Source organism: Diadema antillarum, unplaced genomic scaffold, assembly GCF_040938485.1.
Source record: "Diadema antillarum isolate AM-2024a unplaced genomic scaffold, OU_Dant_1.0 seq00000971_RagTag, whole genome shotgun sequence".
In the NCBI taxonomy this organism is placed as follows: Eukaryota; Metazoa; Echinodermata; class Echinoidea; order Diadematoida; family Diadematidae; genus Diadema; species Diadema antillarum.
The window spans coordinates 205190-225403 of NW_027271814.1; the positions used below are offsets into that span (position 1 = coordinate 205190).

The 20214-nt window shown below is 40.0% G+C and overlaps 1 protein-coding gene across 1 annotated transcript in view; it reads left to right on the forward strand.

Moving 5' to 3' along the window:
- The window catches only part of LOC139741979 (uncharacterized), a 92415-nt gene that overhangs the window by 32517 nt on the left and 39684 nt on the right, over positions 1 to 20214 (forward strand). The window contains exon 2 of the mRNA XM_071652543.1: positions 17322 to 19046. Within this exon, the coding sequence (XP_071508644.1) occupies positions 17322 to 19046 (1725 nt within the window). The remainder of the gene's footprint in view (positions 1 to 17321; positions 19047 to 20214) is intronic.

Below are 20214 nucleotides of genomic sequence, written 5' to 3' on the forward strand. Positions count from 1 at the left end.
GGAAGAAGTCAATCTTCGCTGTGAGAGATCTTGGAAATGAGGCCATTGCAAATTGCGACGCACTTGGATGGTTTCATAACGGGCACAACAGATTATTCACCTCCAGACTTTTGAGTTCTGTTTGCCTTGTTTTGCTGTCTAGCTGTGTTTCTGCCATCACATATTTGTACAAAAAGACATTGAGTGATATTCATCACTTTGACATCGCAAGCTTGTATTCCCATATCAACGAAACATCCAGTGTTCCATTCACTGAGCATTTGCAAGAAAATCTCTAAACAATCTTTATATATTAGCCAGTGGACCATAGCCCTGAAACATACAGAATTGTACTTTGTTATGTTATGATAAATAAATATTTTTAAGTCAGTGACAATGATTTGTATAAACTCTAAAAAGATTATCTATGAGTAGTATCTTGTCGTTGTCTTTTCCCCTTCTGAATTCTGTGCATATATTGTGAGTATTTTGTGATATAGGAAGCTTCAAAAGCGTTTATCAAAGTTTTCAGCATTCAAGGAAGTTTAGAGTTAACAGTACATTCTGACTGAGTAGCTTTGTAGGTATTTATCAGCAACCTTTTATGTGACATCACAAAGTTTCTTGAAATGAACCCAAGAGCAGAAGAAACTACAAAACACAACAATCGGGCACCTCTTAGCTATATGTGAAGCTGCAGTAAAAATCAGAAAGCGGGTCTGATGGCAACAGACTATGCTTCTCTCCGCCACTGCTCAAGTGGTATTGAGGATGGAACCGAAGCTGTCTCTCCACCCCCAAGTGATTGGGAAGAATGGTCCTCACTCGTGGGTGCCCTTACAGATTACCGCTTACTCCGGAGGGGATACGAGGGCAACCAGAGAGAGTTGTGAGGCCCCAGGGAGAGAGAACTTGATTGAAAATCGGCTGAAGCCTCCCCGTAAGGCTTCAGAATGGAAGAGACAAAGGTGTTAACCAGCGTGACCAGATTTTAACTGGTGACGGAGTGGAAGTGATTATCGCTCTACGTCATGCACATTTTCCATGAATGTTAGTTTTACTTTAGTGTGGTGTGTGGTTGGCTGCTGGCATGAAGAGTCCACTTGTATTAACAGCCTCGTTTTCCGTCGCCTTCAACAATCCGTGGAGCCGCTAAGTTCCTGCTTTTCATTAATACAGCTCGTTGGTGTCTGGCTGTCAACAACTTGTGATTAACAACAGCTTCTTAATACAACTTTTGATGCATACAGGATTGTTGTGTGTTCTCATACTTCAACCACTTCCTCTGTCTGCGGTGAAATGCAAATCAAATCCAACCCAGGAATAATTGAAGTGTATTCATTTTGAAGTGGTGGTGTACCTGTATTGTGGAAGATATTCATTTTGGACATTAACTCTTTCGACTGTTGGTAAGTGTTCATGTTGAATGTCTAAGATGATTCCTGTTATTTTTTACAAAGTTTTTTTTTTGTGAGGTTAACTGTGACAAGCAATTAACCTCAAGGCAAGTATTACTGTAAAACATACTATGTGAGATGAATAAAATCTGGGAAGATTCTTTTTTTTTATGGGTCTTGCAATATGCTATAGCAAATGTGGCAGGTAGAATATTGGGAGCTGTCATGATACGTCATTCATGTGGAGTGTTTTTTTTTTTAGTGTGTTTATCCATTTTTACCTTCTTCCTCAAAGATGAATATTATTGTATGCCTAAAATCATGCAAAATGCGACAATAAAAGAAATTGCTTTTAGATTGCTGTGTACTACATTCAATTTCATTCATTGAGTTCAATCACAAAAAGAAGCCGCATTTACACTTACTAACATCGCGATTTTTAAAATCGCGATATTTTGGTTCCACCGTTTACACTTGCGCAAAAGCATGCGAAGTTTGAGCTTCACGAAACATCGCGATTTTTTGGTCGGTAGTGCGCATGCGTAATTTACCTCTTTTCAACACGGTAGCTGAGTGGAAGCGCGCGCTTTTCTGTTCGTTTTCACTGCAGTGCAGTATATTTTGATCACAATAGCTGGTTGGAACGTTGAGCCAGGGCTTTTTATCAGTACAATGCACACATAAATTTGTGCTTCTCGAGACTGTTATACTTACGCTAAAACTATATAGCTTGCTATATTAGATCACATACGTAGTAGGTGTGTAAAACTTCATCTACAGCAGCATTCAGGAGGATCATGAAATTTCGCCGATATGACGAAAGTGAGAAGTAGGACTTGGAAGTTAGGACTGGTATTTTATCAGGCGACAGCAAGAATTCACACTTGTTACGTACTCCTGGAGAACATTATTTTGTTAAGTCGTCTTGGGGTGATGATACGTGGTTGGAGAACTTCAGGTTTGCTACTAGTAGTAGTTTTCACGTACTAGTTTCATCAGGGAGAGGGAGGTGAGAGACTACGAGCCGATCGAGGATCGGCCGTACACAGCTAGCTGTCTATACCGTGTACTAGTACTCTGGCCAGTGACCGACGTACTCTCTACACGTTCCAAAGAGGGATCGGGAGCGCGCGTAAACTCCCGGTGCAATCCGAGACCGAAAGTCACGTGATGAAAAATCGCGATATTTCTGCAGCTTGGGTTTACACTCGCTAACTTCGCCTCAAACTTCGCGATGTTTCAAAAAATCGCACTCCGGCTGGCGATTTTTCTGGCGATGTTTCGAGGGCGTTTGGGTGTAGTTGCTTAGCAACTTACACCCAAATGTCGCGATTTTAGAAAAATCGCGATTTTTCCAAGCAAGTGTAAATGGGCCTAGAGTAGCTCTGTCTGAACAAATGTCTGTGAAGTGACATTTCTTGGAACGATGCATGTAAAAGTTTGTAGTCTCACAGAATTTTAGTGGAATTCTTTATGACAGCCTGAGTTCCTAATGGATTACATTACTTATGTATCATATCGCTAACTGATGGCTTTTATATTCCCATTTGAAACAAAATGGCATATAAAAGGATACTCACACCTCTCAATGTACGTGTATGTAATTTCATCAATAGCAATCCAGTCATGACTTACTATCTTGATAAAGTTTGTTGTAGAGGTTAAATATATTTTTTTTTTCTGTATTACAATCAAATTGGCTGACTTTTCCAAAGGGAATTAGTCATTTTGAAAACTATGTTTAAGTTAGATCTAATGTCTAATTATATCTGCTTTGTGGTCACATTGTGTTTTTGCATGGGATAACCCATTTGACCAAACTAAAATATCCACTTAAAATTGAAATGTGAAATAGGCTGTAGTACGTGGATATGTACTTTCTCATTGTCTCATGGTAGCCCCACTTTACTATCTGTGATATTTCTTGCACAGCGTCTGGTTACAACAGCTGAAATACCTTGCAGTCTTGTTCATGTTCACAGTCCACTGCTGAGGCATGAAAAAAAAAATTGCCCCAGGGCTTGAGGCTCGATAGAGAACAAGATATTGATTGCCTTTGAGCACTGGTGTGGGACATTTGATGGAGAAAGTATAAGAATCAAGTATGCCTCCTTCATATTGTGCAAAAACAATGTGTACCAATAAATTAAAGGAAATAACTGGAATGGCTATATTTCAGCTTCATAGTGTGGTTGGTGATATATGCTAACCAGCAATGAAGGATATAAAATGACAGCAATCAAAGAGAGTTAATGTCCATGAAATCCTGCACATAGCCTGTCAGCATCTCTCTGTGCCCATTTGCCAGCTAATTAGCCGTGAAGGATTAACAGGAAAGGGACATGCATATTTAAAGTCAATTACCAGTGGGTTCAATGATATTGAATAAAAGGAGGTCGATGTAATCTGAGAGGCAGAGATCGTGTACAGCCATTCTATTGTCAGTTGTCTTGGGTTTGCATTGTTTTGTCTGAGGTTGCCAATGAAACAAACATGTTAACATTGAGTCTAAAAGTGTACTTAATAGTGTCTTATGTTTGATTAGCCAATGGCATTAATTCACAGATGTACACAAAGGTATCATGTTAAGAAAGTACCTGCATGCCAGCTTGTGGTCATTTGAAACTCATGTAGGCCAGCCTCGAAATGGATTTTCTGCCATTGAGATATTGTATTTGATATGTCTCTGCGCTAATTAGTATACATGATATCATTTCAAGGGTAAGGTTAAAAAAGTTCAAATATATGCAGGAGAATATATTCTTCACTGTCATTTGGTGTTTAGAATAGCGTTATAAATGTCACAGTTATGGAAACGGAATTCAAGCTTGTCAGAGGAGCGCAACCATCTGTCAGGAGCTCTATTTAAGATTTCATATATGTTTGACCAGGTGGGACAGTGTCTAGAACCAGTGCTTGGAGGTACCTGCTGGCAAAGGTTATTCAGCTTTCTGTTTTTGCTTTACAGTCGCCATAGACAGGTTTGACTGCATCCATTTGATGGAGGTATAATTCATATGCTCACGGGATCAATGCCAAGTATGAGGTGTTTTGTTTTGGAAAAAAGCTGTAGATAAAAGTTGAAAACTGGAAGTGTAAATTTGGTCAAGGGTAAGTCAAGTGTTGTAGGTCTATGGCTCAGTGAGGAAATTCATGAAAGACCAAGTCTATGGGTGCTAGCCCTCCTATGTTCACAAGTGCATCAAGAGAACAAAACTGTAGTAAGCTGTATCACTATCAGTTGTTCCACCTTTTTTTGTCCAAAGTTATTCCCCTTAGGATTCCATAGAATCTTAATACCAGTGGGTTGGAAGTATTTGGGGTGTCCACAATGGTGCTTCCAGCACTGTGGCGCGGAGTGTTGTGCCAACTGCTGTTTTGTGCTGCGGGACTAGACCTATTATCACCTCCCGCACAAAGGGCAACCAGGTTCTTTTCAATTCATGCCCTCATCCGCGGAGCCTCCGCTGAAAGGCAGAAACAGATTCTAAAGCCACAGAGGAATTTGCAGAGTGGAATTAAAGCAGGAAATCAATTCGCACACATCATCCCATAGGAAGAAGAGGCCTCTTAGCAAAGTATTATTCTCATGGAATCACTTGGATGTACACTACTGTCACAAGCAAATGGAAGTCGTCAAATAAAGCGATTGAAGTGTCATATAAATGCAGGTAGGAGGGACACCTATACATTCCAGAGGAAGACTGCTATCGTTTAAACCACAATTGCACGAAAGGAATACAGATAGGTCTTTTCCTTAATCACATTTCAAGGACTGAGTGTCATTTATCTTGTTTTACCTCACCTTTTGGGATATATTCGTGATTAGGCATACCAGAGCTTTGTATTCGGTGTGTGGATCATGATGAGGTGCAGAACATTACTTTTTTAATCACAAGGTAGGTTTGCCATGGGCCTTGTCTTGTTGGTCACAGGTGGTACCAGATGGGGTGCTTCCACCTCGTTTTAGTTATCAGCCGAGGTTCGTCATCAGCACATGCAAGTACCAATTAATTATCCGTTTTCTCACATTCTGGCCAGAGACAATGCCTTGTACACTCGTGAAACATCTTGTGTGTCCATTTTGTGTAATTCTCTGACTTCAGTAATACTGCCATTGGAGACAACTGTTGTGCATCTAAAATGCATTATTTTTCTCCTACAGATGCATTTGATTGGATGTTGCATCGTGGTGCTTTGCTGCCATTCATTCATAATTTCTTGTAGGATGTCAAACATCATTTATCTTTCTGCGGCCATTTCTCAAACCAAGTCTTGAAAGTTTGATAGTGGCCTGCTAACACCATGGTTGACCACAGGCTGATTCAATGTGGTCACATTGTGTTAAAAGATGATGGAATGTGTTTTTTTTTTCATGTTATGTTTGTTACCTTACTGTACGTTTGGAGATATTTTGAGATATAGGACATATCTGAGCAGCTATGTAGTGTACATGTATGTAGGATTTATTTTGTGACACAATGGCAGATATGTTGTGACCAATGTGGTATAGGCAAAATGTTATTTTGATGGGAAACAAGAGGTTTTTTATTCTTAATTTCACATTATTTAATAATGTTGAAAATCTGGGGACAGCTGAGCAAATGTTCTGTGCTGTCTGCTCAGTGAGACTGGAATGTCACTGGGTGTGTTTGTTGATTATGGAGCATGGTTTTGCACATGGGGTTTGATGCAATATCTATTCTGAGATGTGCCAGTTTGTCAGTCTATCAGAAGAAATTCAGGAATTCCCAAGGAGATCAGCTTGGCCCTGTTTGATAAGTTTGAGTCACATGACTTGACCTTCAGCCAATGAGGAGACTGCATGCTAGCCTCTCTATTCTCCAAATAGAGTACCAAAAATGATGATGCCACAGTATCTTGTTATACTGTGGCTTGGATTGGAACCAGGTGTGAGCATGGTTAGGAATAGTGTCCACAGATATTCTGGCCAGATGTGATTGTTAAGAAGCAGTTTCCATGGTGATGAATGGCTATGACTTAACACTTTGGTAGTTGATAGCCTGTCATATAAGAGTCCATGAACTAGATGGATTTCCCATAGCATTATATGACATGAAGTAGTATGGGTCATCTGATCTGTGGTATCAACTTTCTGATCTATTTGACGGCTATGTTTAACATTGCTGTTAAACTCTGTACATTGAAGTTTGCACATAGTAGCTGAGAAGCAAAGTCATGTTGAACAGTAGAGGACATGGTGTTGCACAGGAGCAATGCTTGATAGCAAAGTTGTTCATGAAAATTTTCTTCTCCATTGGTGTATTGTATATAAAGTGATCTCTAGATACATGAAATGACTGTATGCTTGTTTGGTTGGCAATACAAATCAATTCTAAATGTTTAATGCAATGTTTGATGTCATCTTGTCAAGTTTAGGTGAAGACTTTCTATAGAGGGTTGTGAGAAATATGGAAATTAAACTGTAAGTAGCATTTCATGGCAAGCTTCCAGTCCCCCTAAAAGAAGAAGAAGAAAAAAAGGCAAAACTTATAATTACTTATGTATTCAGATCAGATGTGCTAGGGAAGGTACAGATTGTAAAACACATTGGCCAGTAACTTCAGTGCTAGTGAATTAAATGTATTCTCTTGAAGGGAAAAACACTTCAGCCTTTCAATCTCACATCAACCAAAGCCAGTGCTCCTTGGGAATGGAGCACAGTGTAGTGTTACGACGCGTTTGAGAAACCGAATGCCGTATTTATTCATGGTTGACGTGGCAAGACACATCAATACTCGAGCCACGAGATTTCGTTACAATTGTACAAAGGCATCGGGGAGAAGAGTCAAGGAAGCCAACTTTGTCATTCAGAGCAAGTACTCAGACATAAGACCCTATTCACATTCACTAAATAAACACATTTCTTTCAACCTGTTAGTTCAGCTTGTTGTTTGAACAGGATTTATCTCAATGGTATGGTAGTGGTACATTAATTTTTCATCTATTAATTTTTTGTACAGTGTAACTCTCTTGCTCACTTAAGCCATTGGACCGGTGCATGCAAATCAATGTTGCCAAAAAGTGAATTGTGGTTGTTCCACGTAATCAATAATGTTGGTTTGTGGCACCCTCAAAATTAAGCCACTTCTACAGTGCCTGTATTTTCTATGTTACATGTTTAGTGACAAGGACATAAGGGCTTTGTTTTGCGTTGTTTCTCTCTCCTAAAATCCTAAAGGTAACCAGCAAAGCGTATAGGTCTAGGTCAAATTTTTGAAGCGTGTGATTCTGTCTCAAGTGCAGACAGGGTTATGGAATGGCATGAAATGTGATCATCTGGCCTTTGAGAAGGAAAGCACCTGGAAAAGATAACAGCCTGATTCCTTTTAAAATTATACCATCTCGGTTCTCCTCTTGTATAGGGCAAAGTGATACTTAATGAGCCTCTAAATGACCAGTGAACGAGTGGTCGAGGGATGTCGCTTGTTTGATTGGAGGAACATTTCTTTCTCGTCAAGCTGGATCACCTTCAAAGGACTGTTTAATGAGCCATCTTCTACCAATCAAGTCATGTTTGACTCCGGTAACATTATTTGACAAAAGGGTGGAGGGTGTGTCTACAGTGAGAGAGAGGAAGAAAGAACGAGAGGGGAGAGGGAGGAGAGGCCACGAGACACAAACACAGGAATAATAGCAGAGATCAGTTCAGTGGACAAACAGAATCAGAGCGATCAGTTGGTCAGGAAGAGAAAGGTAAGAAAAATGCAGAAAACAGCTTCTATGAGACATATAAATACAAAGCATTATATTGATATGGAATGTAAATTCTTTAATTTCCTTTGCCTCTCTATTCATGAAAATTCTAGATCCTTTTGATATGATTTTGGCTATAAGGTCAGGGGGATCAATCTTCGTAAAATGGAATAATATGTACATCTTCCTTTGAACTCTGTTTGAACTCCCTTGGTATTGACCCACTTTATTCATTTTTTATTGTGTTTCCATCGGATGATAATGGACTTAGCAATTTTGTTTTGGAGGCATTAAACCATTCAAGATGAGTCCCAAGTATGTATGGGTAAGTGTGTATGGGAAATGCGTGTTTTAGCAAAATCAGCCCGTTGGGTTGAGGATGATATCCTTACATATATGTAATTCATGTATTACTATTTTTTCGTTATCTATTAAGTAGCCGGAAAAAAAAAATGTTGGAAAAGAAAAAAGGATACTTTTGATAGAATTGAATATCACCAGTTATTTTTACAGTGCTCTGTGACAAGAGATTCAGATGTGGAAATAAATATATACACAGTGTAACAGAGAGATAGAACTATACAAAGAGAGAGAGATAGAAATAGAAATATACAGACAGAGATAGAGATAGAAATAGAAATAGAAATAGAAATAGAAATAGAAATAGAAGTAGAAATATACACAGAGAGATAGAGATAATAATAGATAGAGAAGGGGAGAGAGAGAAAGGGAGAGATGACAGTCATTCATACCAACCATGCTGATTTGCATTTGTCTGCCACACATCGAGTAGTAAATCGCCATGACTTGGCGGCGAGGTTGGAACGTGATTGGCCGCTACCTGGCCGGCATACCTTGCTAATGAATTGTATCCTGGTTTGTCTTCCTGTCAACTGAACAGGCCAACATCCTCATAGAATTTGAAAACAACTGGCGGATTTTAGAGTCCGATTTTAGGATGGCACAAACACCTTGCCAGTTACCACAGTATGCTTTTTTTTAAGGTTCATTCCAATAGAAGCAATCAGATGTCATCATTTTGCTGTTGATTTAACCAATGTCTTCAACTCCATCAATTCAGTGAGATCAGATAGCTGTGCCAGATTTTTTTTTTTTCAGCGACTGAAAGAAAGCAAATATACTTTCTATAGGATAATTTCGTGCACTATGCTCAGGACATATTCAACCAGGTCAAATGAGGCTGTTATTGCGTTAATTTATGCTCATTACGGGGCTCCTGAATCACCTTCCTCCTTGGTCTCTTCTTTACAGCAAAAAGTGTGTGTTTTTTTTTTAAACTTGTCTGTGGGTAGGGCTAGTCTCTGTCCCAGGCTTGACCCTATTTTTGTGTATTGACATGTCTACATATCAAAATGCTGTTGTCGTATTGCTGACACAGCAAATTATCAAAACTTTTAAATTGTTACCTTTTCTGAGCAGCATAGAGAAGTATAGGCCCTCCACTTCTATATGTTCAATGCTTTGAATGCTTCATGCAATGATTTATACATGTATGTATAATATACGTGCAAATCGGAGATGGATATCACATTAGCTTGAAGTAGCATTTGCTGTGGGATGTTGCTTTTGATTGTGTGTGTGTATATAACATATAATGATATCATGTTGGCTGTGCTCAAAGAGGTTCCCTTTGTAGAATTATTTAATGTCACCATTCAAAGCTATAGTAGATCCTGATGGAAAGTACATTATTGAGACATGTAATTTCTACATGGTGTGATAATTACGGGGGAAAATGGCTGACTGTTTATACTGCACTTTGAAGCTTGTGCATAGCTGAGAATAGCCAACCAAAAATGTTGTAACATTTTTACAAACATTTCTGAGACACGGATGATTTCAATAGTTTGTGAATTTTTATGAATATTGAAACATCGTGAAGAAATGTGTCATTAATTCACTTGTTCCAAACACACTTTTGTCAATTGATCTGTGATATTTTTTTTTGTAAGCTTGATGAGAGGATTCAGACAAACCATGTATAGAACCTGTAGATGTTTACTAATCATGGAGGCATTGGGCTAACCCTTTCAGTGCCTGGCACTTTGGCCAGTATCATATTATACACTTCTAAGGGGTTTTCCGTGACAGTTGGCATGCAAAGGGTTAATTTGCACAAGTGGCTACAACTTGAGTGATGTGACTGTGGAACAGACTTTATCGAGTCAGCCTTGCGTTGAGACTGGGGGAAAAGGTTACTCGCATGGGAAGGGATACGCTACTTTGTAACCGCATGCAAGGGGGTCGGTAGCTCGCTCGTCAAAGCAACAAGCAAGGTGCAATCAAGACTGTCGTCTGCGCTCTTTCCTGAATCTTTCTTCGTCAAAGTGCTAACCATGTCTCTCACGTGAACCCTCTAAGGCAATCGGACGAAGTCTTAATTGGATTATATTATTCTGCTCTACCACTGTGGGGTTTTTTTTTCTTTCTCTCCTTTCCTTTTCTTCACTTGGAGATACCTTATCAATGTATGCCATTCTGCAAACCTGTGGAATTCAGATATGCCGTTGTTATTGGGAACCGAGTCTGGAGGTAAATAACGTTATTTGTGTGCCTTGCTTTTCTACGTGTGTTTGCAGTCACAACAGCGAAAAACCAATTTATCAATTCCCCAAATTAAGCCACTCTGTTACTGTAGGGTTCCAATCTGATATCTTTCTGTGGCATTGATTGATGGTGGCATTTCTGTTTGGGATTTTTTAATGTCCTTTAATGCCCTTTGACTGCAAGTATGAGTTGAAAAATCTGCTGAATATTGGCGACTGACACATTTCATACTTTGAAATGCAACAAATCTTTGTGTCCTGCCTTAAGAAAAGTACATGTACTTATGATGGGAGAAAACTGGTTTATAGGCACCATGTTCTTCTTGGTCTTTTGAGAGTACTTTTTAATTTTCCTTTATGCTCAATTACCCAATATATTGCAATTCCCCAGAGGCTTCGTAAATGAAGTAGATGGATAAATCACTTTTAACTCAAAGAACCAGCTCAAAAGATGTTTGATCCCAAACTAAAAATTTCATATCAGTCATCAACTACTGTAAATGTAATTTTTGCAAGAGTAACTTTTTGTGCTCGGCTGAGTAGGATGAATTTTGCATGTTTTCTATTCTGCAGAATCAAAATATCAAGTTGTAATCATAACAAGCAAAGATCTGCTTGCTTTTATTTTCACGCTAGTGTCATGATGCATAAAATGCACAAAAATGACCCCACTGCGAAAATTTCCACTTTTACAGTACATCATTCTGTATAACAGAACTGACATCTATTACAGGAAGGGAAAGCTCTCATTTCATGGTTAAAATTGTAGGATTCAACCAATATTATCCGCAGCAAATACAGTAGACGAATGCCAAGATGTGCTCTTCACCATAGCAATAAAAGCTGAAAGAAGTCGCTGAACTTCGATATGCATATTTGCGCTTCTCGTATTTATTGGGCTGGTTGAAATTATGTTTGAAGTTCCACATGATGTTCAGAGAAAATAATGCAAGCACTGAGGATATCTCTATTCTTAGAAAGTGATATCAAGTTCCTGGTTGACGTAGGTATTTTAGCCGTGACCTCTTGTTTTTGGCATTGTCAGTTTATTCCAAGAAAAATTGGATGTACAAGGCAAAGGACAATGTCGATAACATTTTGTCAGTTCCCCAACTTTCAGCCCTTCCTTGTTTCTACATTGCTGGACTGACGCTGAACAATTGTATTGCTCTTCTGTTTAGGGACATGCTCAACACGGTTGTTGATGTTTGCTATAAAAGGATAAAGTGAGTAGCTTATCCCGAATAATAACATTATACAGATCTAAGAAATCATGGTTTAAAGGTTATGATAATGTATGATTGCACAGATTATCAGGAAGTAGTTGTGTTTGCCTGGCAAAATCATAGCCAATTAATCAGCAGAACTCAAACATATTCCAAGAAACTTTTATTCATGTAGTATATATTTCACATTGCCGGTCAATGGGAAAACTTAGCTGTTTCGTTCATCAGAGTGACCACTGATTAAGTTTTAATCATATCATATGCAGAGCTCATAGTTTGTCCACACACAAATGCACTCAGTTTTGCTTTGACTGTTGACGCCAAACAACAAAGGGCTTGGAAAAAGGCTAAGGGAACCAGGACGGATGACTTCCATGCTATCATTATTTGTTTTATAAATTCTCTTTAAGCATGCGTACTGTCCTCATACATCTGACCAGCACGGTTTTAGCACCTCTGCTGCAAACAATTCCCCCCGGCAATTATGGGTTTAATTATATGCTTTGCAAGCTCAAGAAGTCACGCACTATTTGCTGGTCCTTGTTAGTTTTCCATGACTTATCAACCGGGAATATTTGCTCGATGGAATGGGCACAAGGCGGTGCAACCTACGGCCAGATCATGACCTTTTTAAGAACTCACTAAAATGTAGAGATTCTCACTATATATGTGTCTCTCATGTTCACCTTTGAAACAATCATCTATCAAAAGACACTTGCCTGCTTTGGTTGAAGAGGGATTGTCCTTTTAAAAACAAAAATGAGTGTCCGGAAATTATATTGAAACGCTTGCTGCTTTAAGGAAGTAATAAGTCTGTGACGTATATGCAATGATTTCTGTCTGATCATCCTGAAATTGTATTTGATTAGGTTTCAGAAGGGATTGTTTGGTCCCTTCAGTTTTGTAGTTTCAATATATTTTTAAAAGGAAAGATGGAAGGTGGGAGAGAGAAAGAAGAAAGAGAGTCTGGTAATGTAGTAACTCTTTTATGTTGTGAAAAGATACTGGTTCTAGGATGTACTAATTATTTCCGTGATACTGTATGGTTTCTGTATTCTTCTTAAAGTACCTGTAATGAGTAACAGATTTTGATAGTGATCATTGCCATGGTCGGTTAAAGGGATGGTACAGTATTGGTGGAGATGAGAATTGGGCTTTTAACTTTTTTCGAGATACCAAGAAAGCACTTATGATATAGTACCGAGCATACCATTTTAAGAGGAATTCAAAGTTTATTTGATGAAAATCAGGTTTGGAATGACTGAAACATCCAAGAACAAAGTAAGACAAAGCAATCGTAATAAAGTGTGGGTCCCACACTTTATTAGAATTGCTCTTTTTTGGATATCTCAGCCATTTCAAAACCAATTTTCATCAAATAAACATTGAATTCCTCATAGAATTACATGCTCTTTCATATTTCATTAGAGGTTTCTCATTACCTCACCAAAAAATGTTAGAAACCTGAAATTAGGTCTCAACCAAAACTATAAATCCCTCTAGGTTTTGTGCACTCTGAACCTCTGATTATAATGCAGTGGCAGTTTAGTCTGTGATTACCTTGATCAGGTTTCATGAACAATATTGCCACTTCCGTTCAGTTTGATTCAATTCTTATTTGTAGAAAGATATCAAGGCTATTATGAATTTCAGGAGAGAACGCATAGAACGTTGGAACAATTGTGCCTCCGCCACCTGCACATGATACAAAGAAAAATGAATGATGCCTTTCTTTTTGTGTGTCAAACAAAATATTAAAACAAATACAACAAGAATTCGACTTCTTATCTGATCTAAATCATTCAGTTGTGAAATAAAGGAGTCTCATAAACCCACATACATTGTACAATTTGGTTGCACAGACAGTCGTCAGTGGAGGCCAACAATCGGACAAATGCCGATTGTAACACGATAACCCCTGCGCTTTAGATTCTCACGCCTTATCTCGTTATCAGCTCACAGTTGTACAGGATTGCAGGAAGGAAACATCCGTCCACCTGGCTCGCAAGACTTGGGAAGAGAGTTTAAAACAACAACAATACAAAAAACGGGAGCCGTTGTGAAGTTTGCGAAAATTCAATTAGGAAATTTGCGCAGAGCAATAGAGAGAAAGAGCGAGAGAGGAGAGAGAAAACAACAACCTCACTACCTGAACCTTCATTGCCTGATTATTTGGAGGTTGTTTTTGGCACTGTTTGGTCGCCCTCCATGGACTCTGCTCTTAGCATTGCGTGATAAAAGGCAATGCATGTACATAGGTTGACGTTTGACGATTTGAAGGCCTAGTGCTCGGTCAACACTACAGTACCTATCACAAACTTCTGGTTAACTTACAGGCCGGTTAGTCCGGTAGTCTGTGTATTCTGGAATTTTATCACGGAACAGTTCTAAAGTTTTGCCTCTCTTTTTCCTATAATAAAGGTAAGATTTTAAGCACATATATGTGGGACCCTTCATGGTAGTGGTGCATGGTCTTAAGTTGGAACAAGTACGGTGCAGAAAGTATTTGTTTGTTTGTAACTGTGAGTTTGGATTTACTATATACATGACCACTAAGAGATTGCACTGGTTGCAAGTTTGTTAATTCATAATCATATCATTTTTTGTTCTGTTATTCTTTATGTGTAACTGTAAGAGATGAAACATCACAATGTATGTGCTCTACAGATCTCCTGTGTATTCTTTTTTATACCCCCGCCAAACGAAGTTTGAAGGGGGTATATAGGAATCAGCGGACGGTCGGTCGGGCGGTCGGGCGGTCGGGCGGTCGGTCGGGCGGTCGGTCGGGCGGGCGGTCGGGCGGTCGGTCGGGCGGTCGGTCGGGCGGTCAGTCCGTTGCAAATCTTGCGTCGCGAACTACTTCCTCAGTTTTCAACCGATTCCCATAAAACTTGGCACAGATGTGTGCCTTGGGTTGTAGATGTGCAAGACGTATTTTTTGACATTACCCAAAAGTACGTTGCCATGGTAACGGCATATTATGGGCAAAAATGGGTACAAATCTTGCGTCGCGAACTACTTCCTCGTTTTCAACCGATTCCCATAAAACTTGGCACAGATGTGTGCCTTGGGTTGTAGATGTGCAAGACGTATTTTTTGACAGTACCCAAAAGTATGTTGCCATGGTAACGGCATATTATGGGCAAAAATGGGTACAAATCTTGCGTCGCGAACTCCTCCCACAGTTTTTGATCAATTTTTATGAAATTAGGTACAGATGTTCATCTGAATATGTTAATGTGCAAGACACATATTTCCGCAGTGGCAAAAAGTGCGTTGCCATGGTAACGGCATGTTATTGGTAAAATATAGGGCAAAATGCTTCATGGCAAAACTGCTTCATCAGTGTTCTTCCAATTCTCATGGAATTCATATTGAATGTTTGTCTTAGGATATAGGTCAGCATGACACATTTCTTGACAGTGACAAAAAGTATGTTGCCATGGTAACAGCTCACATATTATGAGCCAAAATGATGGAAAATTTTGTGTTGCAAACTACTTCCTCAGTTTTTGCCCAATTTCCATGAAACTTGGTACAGATGTGTGCCTTTGGTTGTAGATGTGCAAGACGCATTTTTCGACAGTACCTGAAAGTACGTTGCCATGGTAACGGCATTTTAATGGCAGAAGATCAAGGAAAGATCTTGCGGATTTAACTACTTCCTCAGTTTTTTGACCAAAGCTTATCAAATGTTGTTTTGACCAAAGCTTATGAAATGTTGTTTGGCAGGGGTATAACCAGTCGCTGTAGCGACATTTCTAGTTTAATTAGAAATTAGGAATCATTGCTGTACACCTGTAGCTATTTATTTTTAGTTGCTTTTCATATTGCAATGTCATACACATGGCCCTGCAAAACATGTTTCAGAAATTATATGACCATTTTAACACAAGAAATCTACCGGTACCTTTTCTGTTGGTCTGAAAGAAATATATTTAGTGTTTGTAATATATGTGATGATATCTGTGAAAAGTCTGATTTAAGAAACTGGACCCATCTCTGCAAGTATACTAGAAACTGGTATGTAACCATTAAAGCAATACAAAATAACACCAGAATTGTAAAAAAGTTGTTTGCTGAAGATAAGAAGATACATTTCCAGATGCTAATCACAATATGGCAACAATTCAGTAATGAACATTTGTTGGTCAAAATGAGAAAGCAAGTTGTAATGTGCTTCTGCCGTTCCTTTGACTACAGTGTTTCAAGATGGCTACCCCAAATGTTATGACATACTTCTTATGATTTTAGTTTAGTTTCTTTTTTCATTTGTTGATTTGTTTGTGTTTGTGGGACTTTTGTGTGTGTGTGGGGGGGGGGGGGGGGGGGGGGGGGGGGAGAGTAACCAGGGAATTAGCCAAAGCAGATAGTGATAAAACACATGTCTACTTCGGAAATCCTTGATAGCCAGATTCTCATCTCTCGTTATTCATGTACAATATTATATTCCTCTGTTATTGGACAGATTTCAACCTTCCACTCTTGTTTGTATCCATTCCTGCAAGGGCTGAAGTAAAGTATGCTTTAGGCCATACCCTGGTACCCACTTGCAAAGCAAATCAGAGAGATTCTTATGAAATTCAGCCCATGTATAGTATACTCTTACCACTTGCATGGCCCTTCTTTACCGTCGAAAGGATTTTGTTTGATCCAAGTTTATTTGTGGAGAGAGCTGATCCTGCAAATACAGCTGTAATTGCATCGATACACTGTATATGTGATGGGCTTTCTTTGTCGTATTAGATTGCAGGGCAAAATTGCATTCGTCTCAAGCTGACTGATGAAATCACATGTTCTTTCCCCGATTTTGAGAGAAAAGTCAGGAGATAGCCATCAGGATGTGTGGCTTATCCACCCCCTTGATTGGCTGAATTCCGTCAGCGTTGCCATACCAACTCTCATTATCTTCACAGAATCTAGGGTTCATCTCACTTGGGTGAAAATATCTCCGCAGACGAGACCTTAATAAGGGATTCTCACTGCCACTTTGTTGGATGCCAGAGCTTGCATGTATATTATATGGAAATCATGGTGTCTTACTGTAATAAGGGATATTAGGGTAGGACTCCACACCCGTCTAAACTCTGTGTTGACAATCAATCTTTTATCCTCTTGCACTCTCGATAGTACAAAACTAGGTTTTTAAAGCTTTTTCTCCACAGTCCTGTGTAAAATTTAGTCTAATGTGTTATTTCCTCTTATTTGAGATATTTTGAGACATTTTCACATGTTCTCTGCTGTACTGATGACATCAGGCAATTTTTGTCTGTTTGAGAAAACAGACAATTGACAATTACAAAGTAGCATTGGTGCAAATTTGTGAGTTTGAAATGTCCTGATATGATTTCCTGCTTGACTGGATGTTCATCATCAGAGATGACTAGCCTTGATGAGACAATGAAAGAAGTTTTTTCTCTTGTTTCTCCTTGCAGGCGACGAGTGCGCTGGGCAGTCGTGATCCACACTTAGGCATAGACCCCAGCGAAGACGAAGACGGTTCTACATTGGACCCCTCCAAAAAGCCTCAACTCCTCGGGGAAGAGGGAAAGAAAAGGTCTTCTGGTAGGACAAAAGTACCGTTCAAGAGAAGGATCTCGCCTCCAACGTCTTCCTTCAACCCCTGGGTCCTCCAACCCCAGCAGCTGCGGCAGAAGCTTGAATACCTGCAGCAAGAACAGGGCGGAGCCAGCAAAGGACCACATCCGCAGAATGGAAACCAGGTGCTGATGCACCCCAACTTTGTGGTGGTGGATATATTTGACGACAGCAAGGAGGTGTTTGGAGAAACTGCCGGTAGCAACAAGCAGAAGATGCCTCAGGATAGTACCATGGATGATGATGTCTTCAGTGGATCGGTTAGCGTGAACAATTCCAACATGGATGCAACATATGATCCATCGAATGAGATTGACGAAGAGATGCCTCCGAGTGGATTTGTTCGCAGTGTGCCCAAAACTTCCTCCGGGAGTCGGGAAGCCTTGGTGGACTCTCGCAGCAATGGCTCGTCGAGGACGGGTAAACATGAGAGAACTACCAATAACAATCGCAGGTCGCTCTCACCTCAGGCTCGCGAGTACGTGTCACGCCTTCACAAAAATGGTGCAATAGGGAAGCCCAGGGCTCAGAGCCTGAGGCCAGGTGGGGACAACGAGGAACAAATGAATGGGTTCAGGCAGCGCAAGAAGAGTCTTGCTCTGGCTCTCAATGAGGGGCGGCTGGAGATGAAGGAGGTCCGCATGAGACCACTGGACATTGAGACTGACTTTCACCTAATTGCTCAGCTCAACCAGCTCAATCGGGAATTAATGGATCTATCCAAATCAGGTTCGTCAACATCTCCATCTTCCCCAACCCCAAACACTCCGGCGCCAAATGCTAGTCACTCTTTCTCTTCCATGGAGGAAAGTCCGTTGAACTTGGTCCCGGCCAGTGACAGGAGAACATCTGGTCCTCTCTCCCCTATCGTGGTAAACATGAACACAAGAACTTCACCCCTTGGTGATAGTCAAAGCTCAACACCTTCAAGAAAAGGTAGGAGTCCAGCAGAGCTAAGGCATCAAAGGATAGACAATGAAGACAGCTCAAAATTGAACATTTCTGGAGAGACAAGTAGTCGTAGCACGTCCAGTACCCACTCATCTCCAGAACAAAAGGTGATAACTGAGAGTGCCAAGGAGACAAAATCAGTGTCGCCTCGAGAAGTCCTTTCCCGCATCAAGCTGCGCCTCAGCAGCTCCAAACTGTCGCGACACTCTCCACAAAGGAGCAGTGCCAGTAAGGTGGAGATTCAGATCCTACGGCCGAACCAAGATGGCCAAGGTGCTCCTTCTGGGGAGAAGTCTCTCCGAAGGGCCACCTCTCTCAAACACGACAGCGACGTCAGGAGAACGTGGCCAAATATGGAGGGGTACTCTGAGAATTGCGAGGATACCAACTCCCCGAGCCCAGCGGAAGGGGTGGGACAGAGCCCCGTTTATCGCAGGATTAATTCAGATGGACCCCTAGACAGACAGCGCAAGCGTCCCATCTTGCCCGAAGAGAACCCCCTGTGCCTTCCAACTCTGGATCATTCCCATCATGCACCTGGTAGCAGTACTGACAGTGGGCTGGGCAAGGACCAGAGACATTCGAAATCAAGTGCAGACTCATTACTAGAGGTGAGAGGCAACAGATATTAAGAGGTCTAGTTGTTTTTGTATCTGTGATGTAGCACTTACGTGAAAAAGTTATCCACTGGAATTCCATTTGAAAAAGATAAAAACAAATACAGTGTTGAAAACTTGTATTGATAAGGATTACAGGCCAAAATTGATGCTGGAAGGTGTATTACAGATGTATAATACCCTTTTGATAGATGATGATGATGATGAGTTGATTTATGGCAATGAAATTAATGACCTCAGAACTGCAATGTATGAGCAGTCTGTTGGAAGACATTTTTTCCAGTAGTTCTCAAGAGATTGTTCAACTTTTTGTCAAAACAGAAATTTAGCTGTAAAGCCTAAAATCTGGAATGCATCCACACTGGTTAGAGTCATAAAATACTGTGATCATCCAGAGTTTGCAGAGAATATGATGAGAAAAGTTGCAAGCACAACTTGCAGACAGGTTGACCTTCACTTAACATTATGAGTATGTTTCTCCAAGTTTTTTGAAGTAAAGCAAAACACAGCCAACAGATCCATATGTTTTTGTCTCAGTGACACTTTGCTTTCGGAAGGTAACCCAGAAATGTCTCATTTTGGCTTTGTGATCCAACCAACTTGGGATTTGTGTCTATCCTTGAAAGTGATTATCCACAGGGCTTGGTGGTGGGAACACCGATGGAGCAGATTTCAAAGTTATCCCGCGTTCTGCATAATTTATTTTTTTTTCCTGCTCTGTTTTTCTCTTTTTTTTTTTTTGTTAACTGCTTATAAATCCAGTAACGATTTTCACACAGGCTAGGGATATTTTTTTTTCTTTTTTCTTTTAAGATGGAGGAAAGAGGCATCTTGTGGAATCCCATTGTGTCAGCTGAATTGTAGACTGTGAAGCATGACCAGAAAGAGGCTTTACAATGCCAGAATTAAAAGAAAACAAAACAAGCAGAAAAGAACCCAACTTTAATAATGATTTGTGCATTGCTGGAGATTTATTCACATCAAGGTGGAAGAGAGGCATCAAAGCAAACTAATTCAATGTAACAGGACAGAATGTTCAGAGATGAGACCTGGAAATCTCCAGCAGTGAATGTGAATTGCTTCTTTGCCATTTTTTATTTCTGTTAGTCTGTGTCTATTTTACATTTCTATGCCACTGATACTACTCATCTAATAATATCAT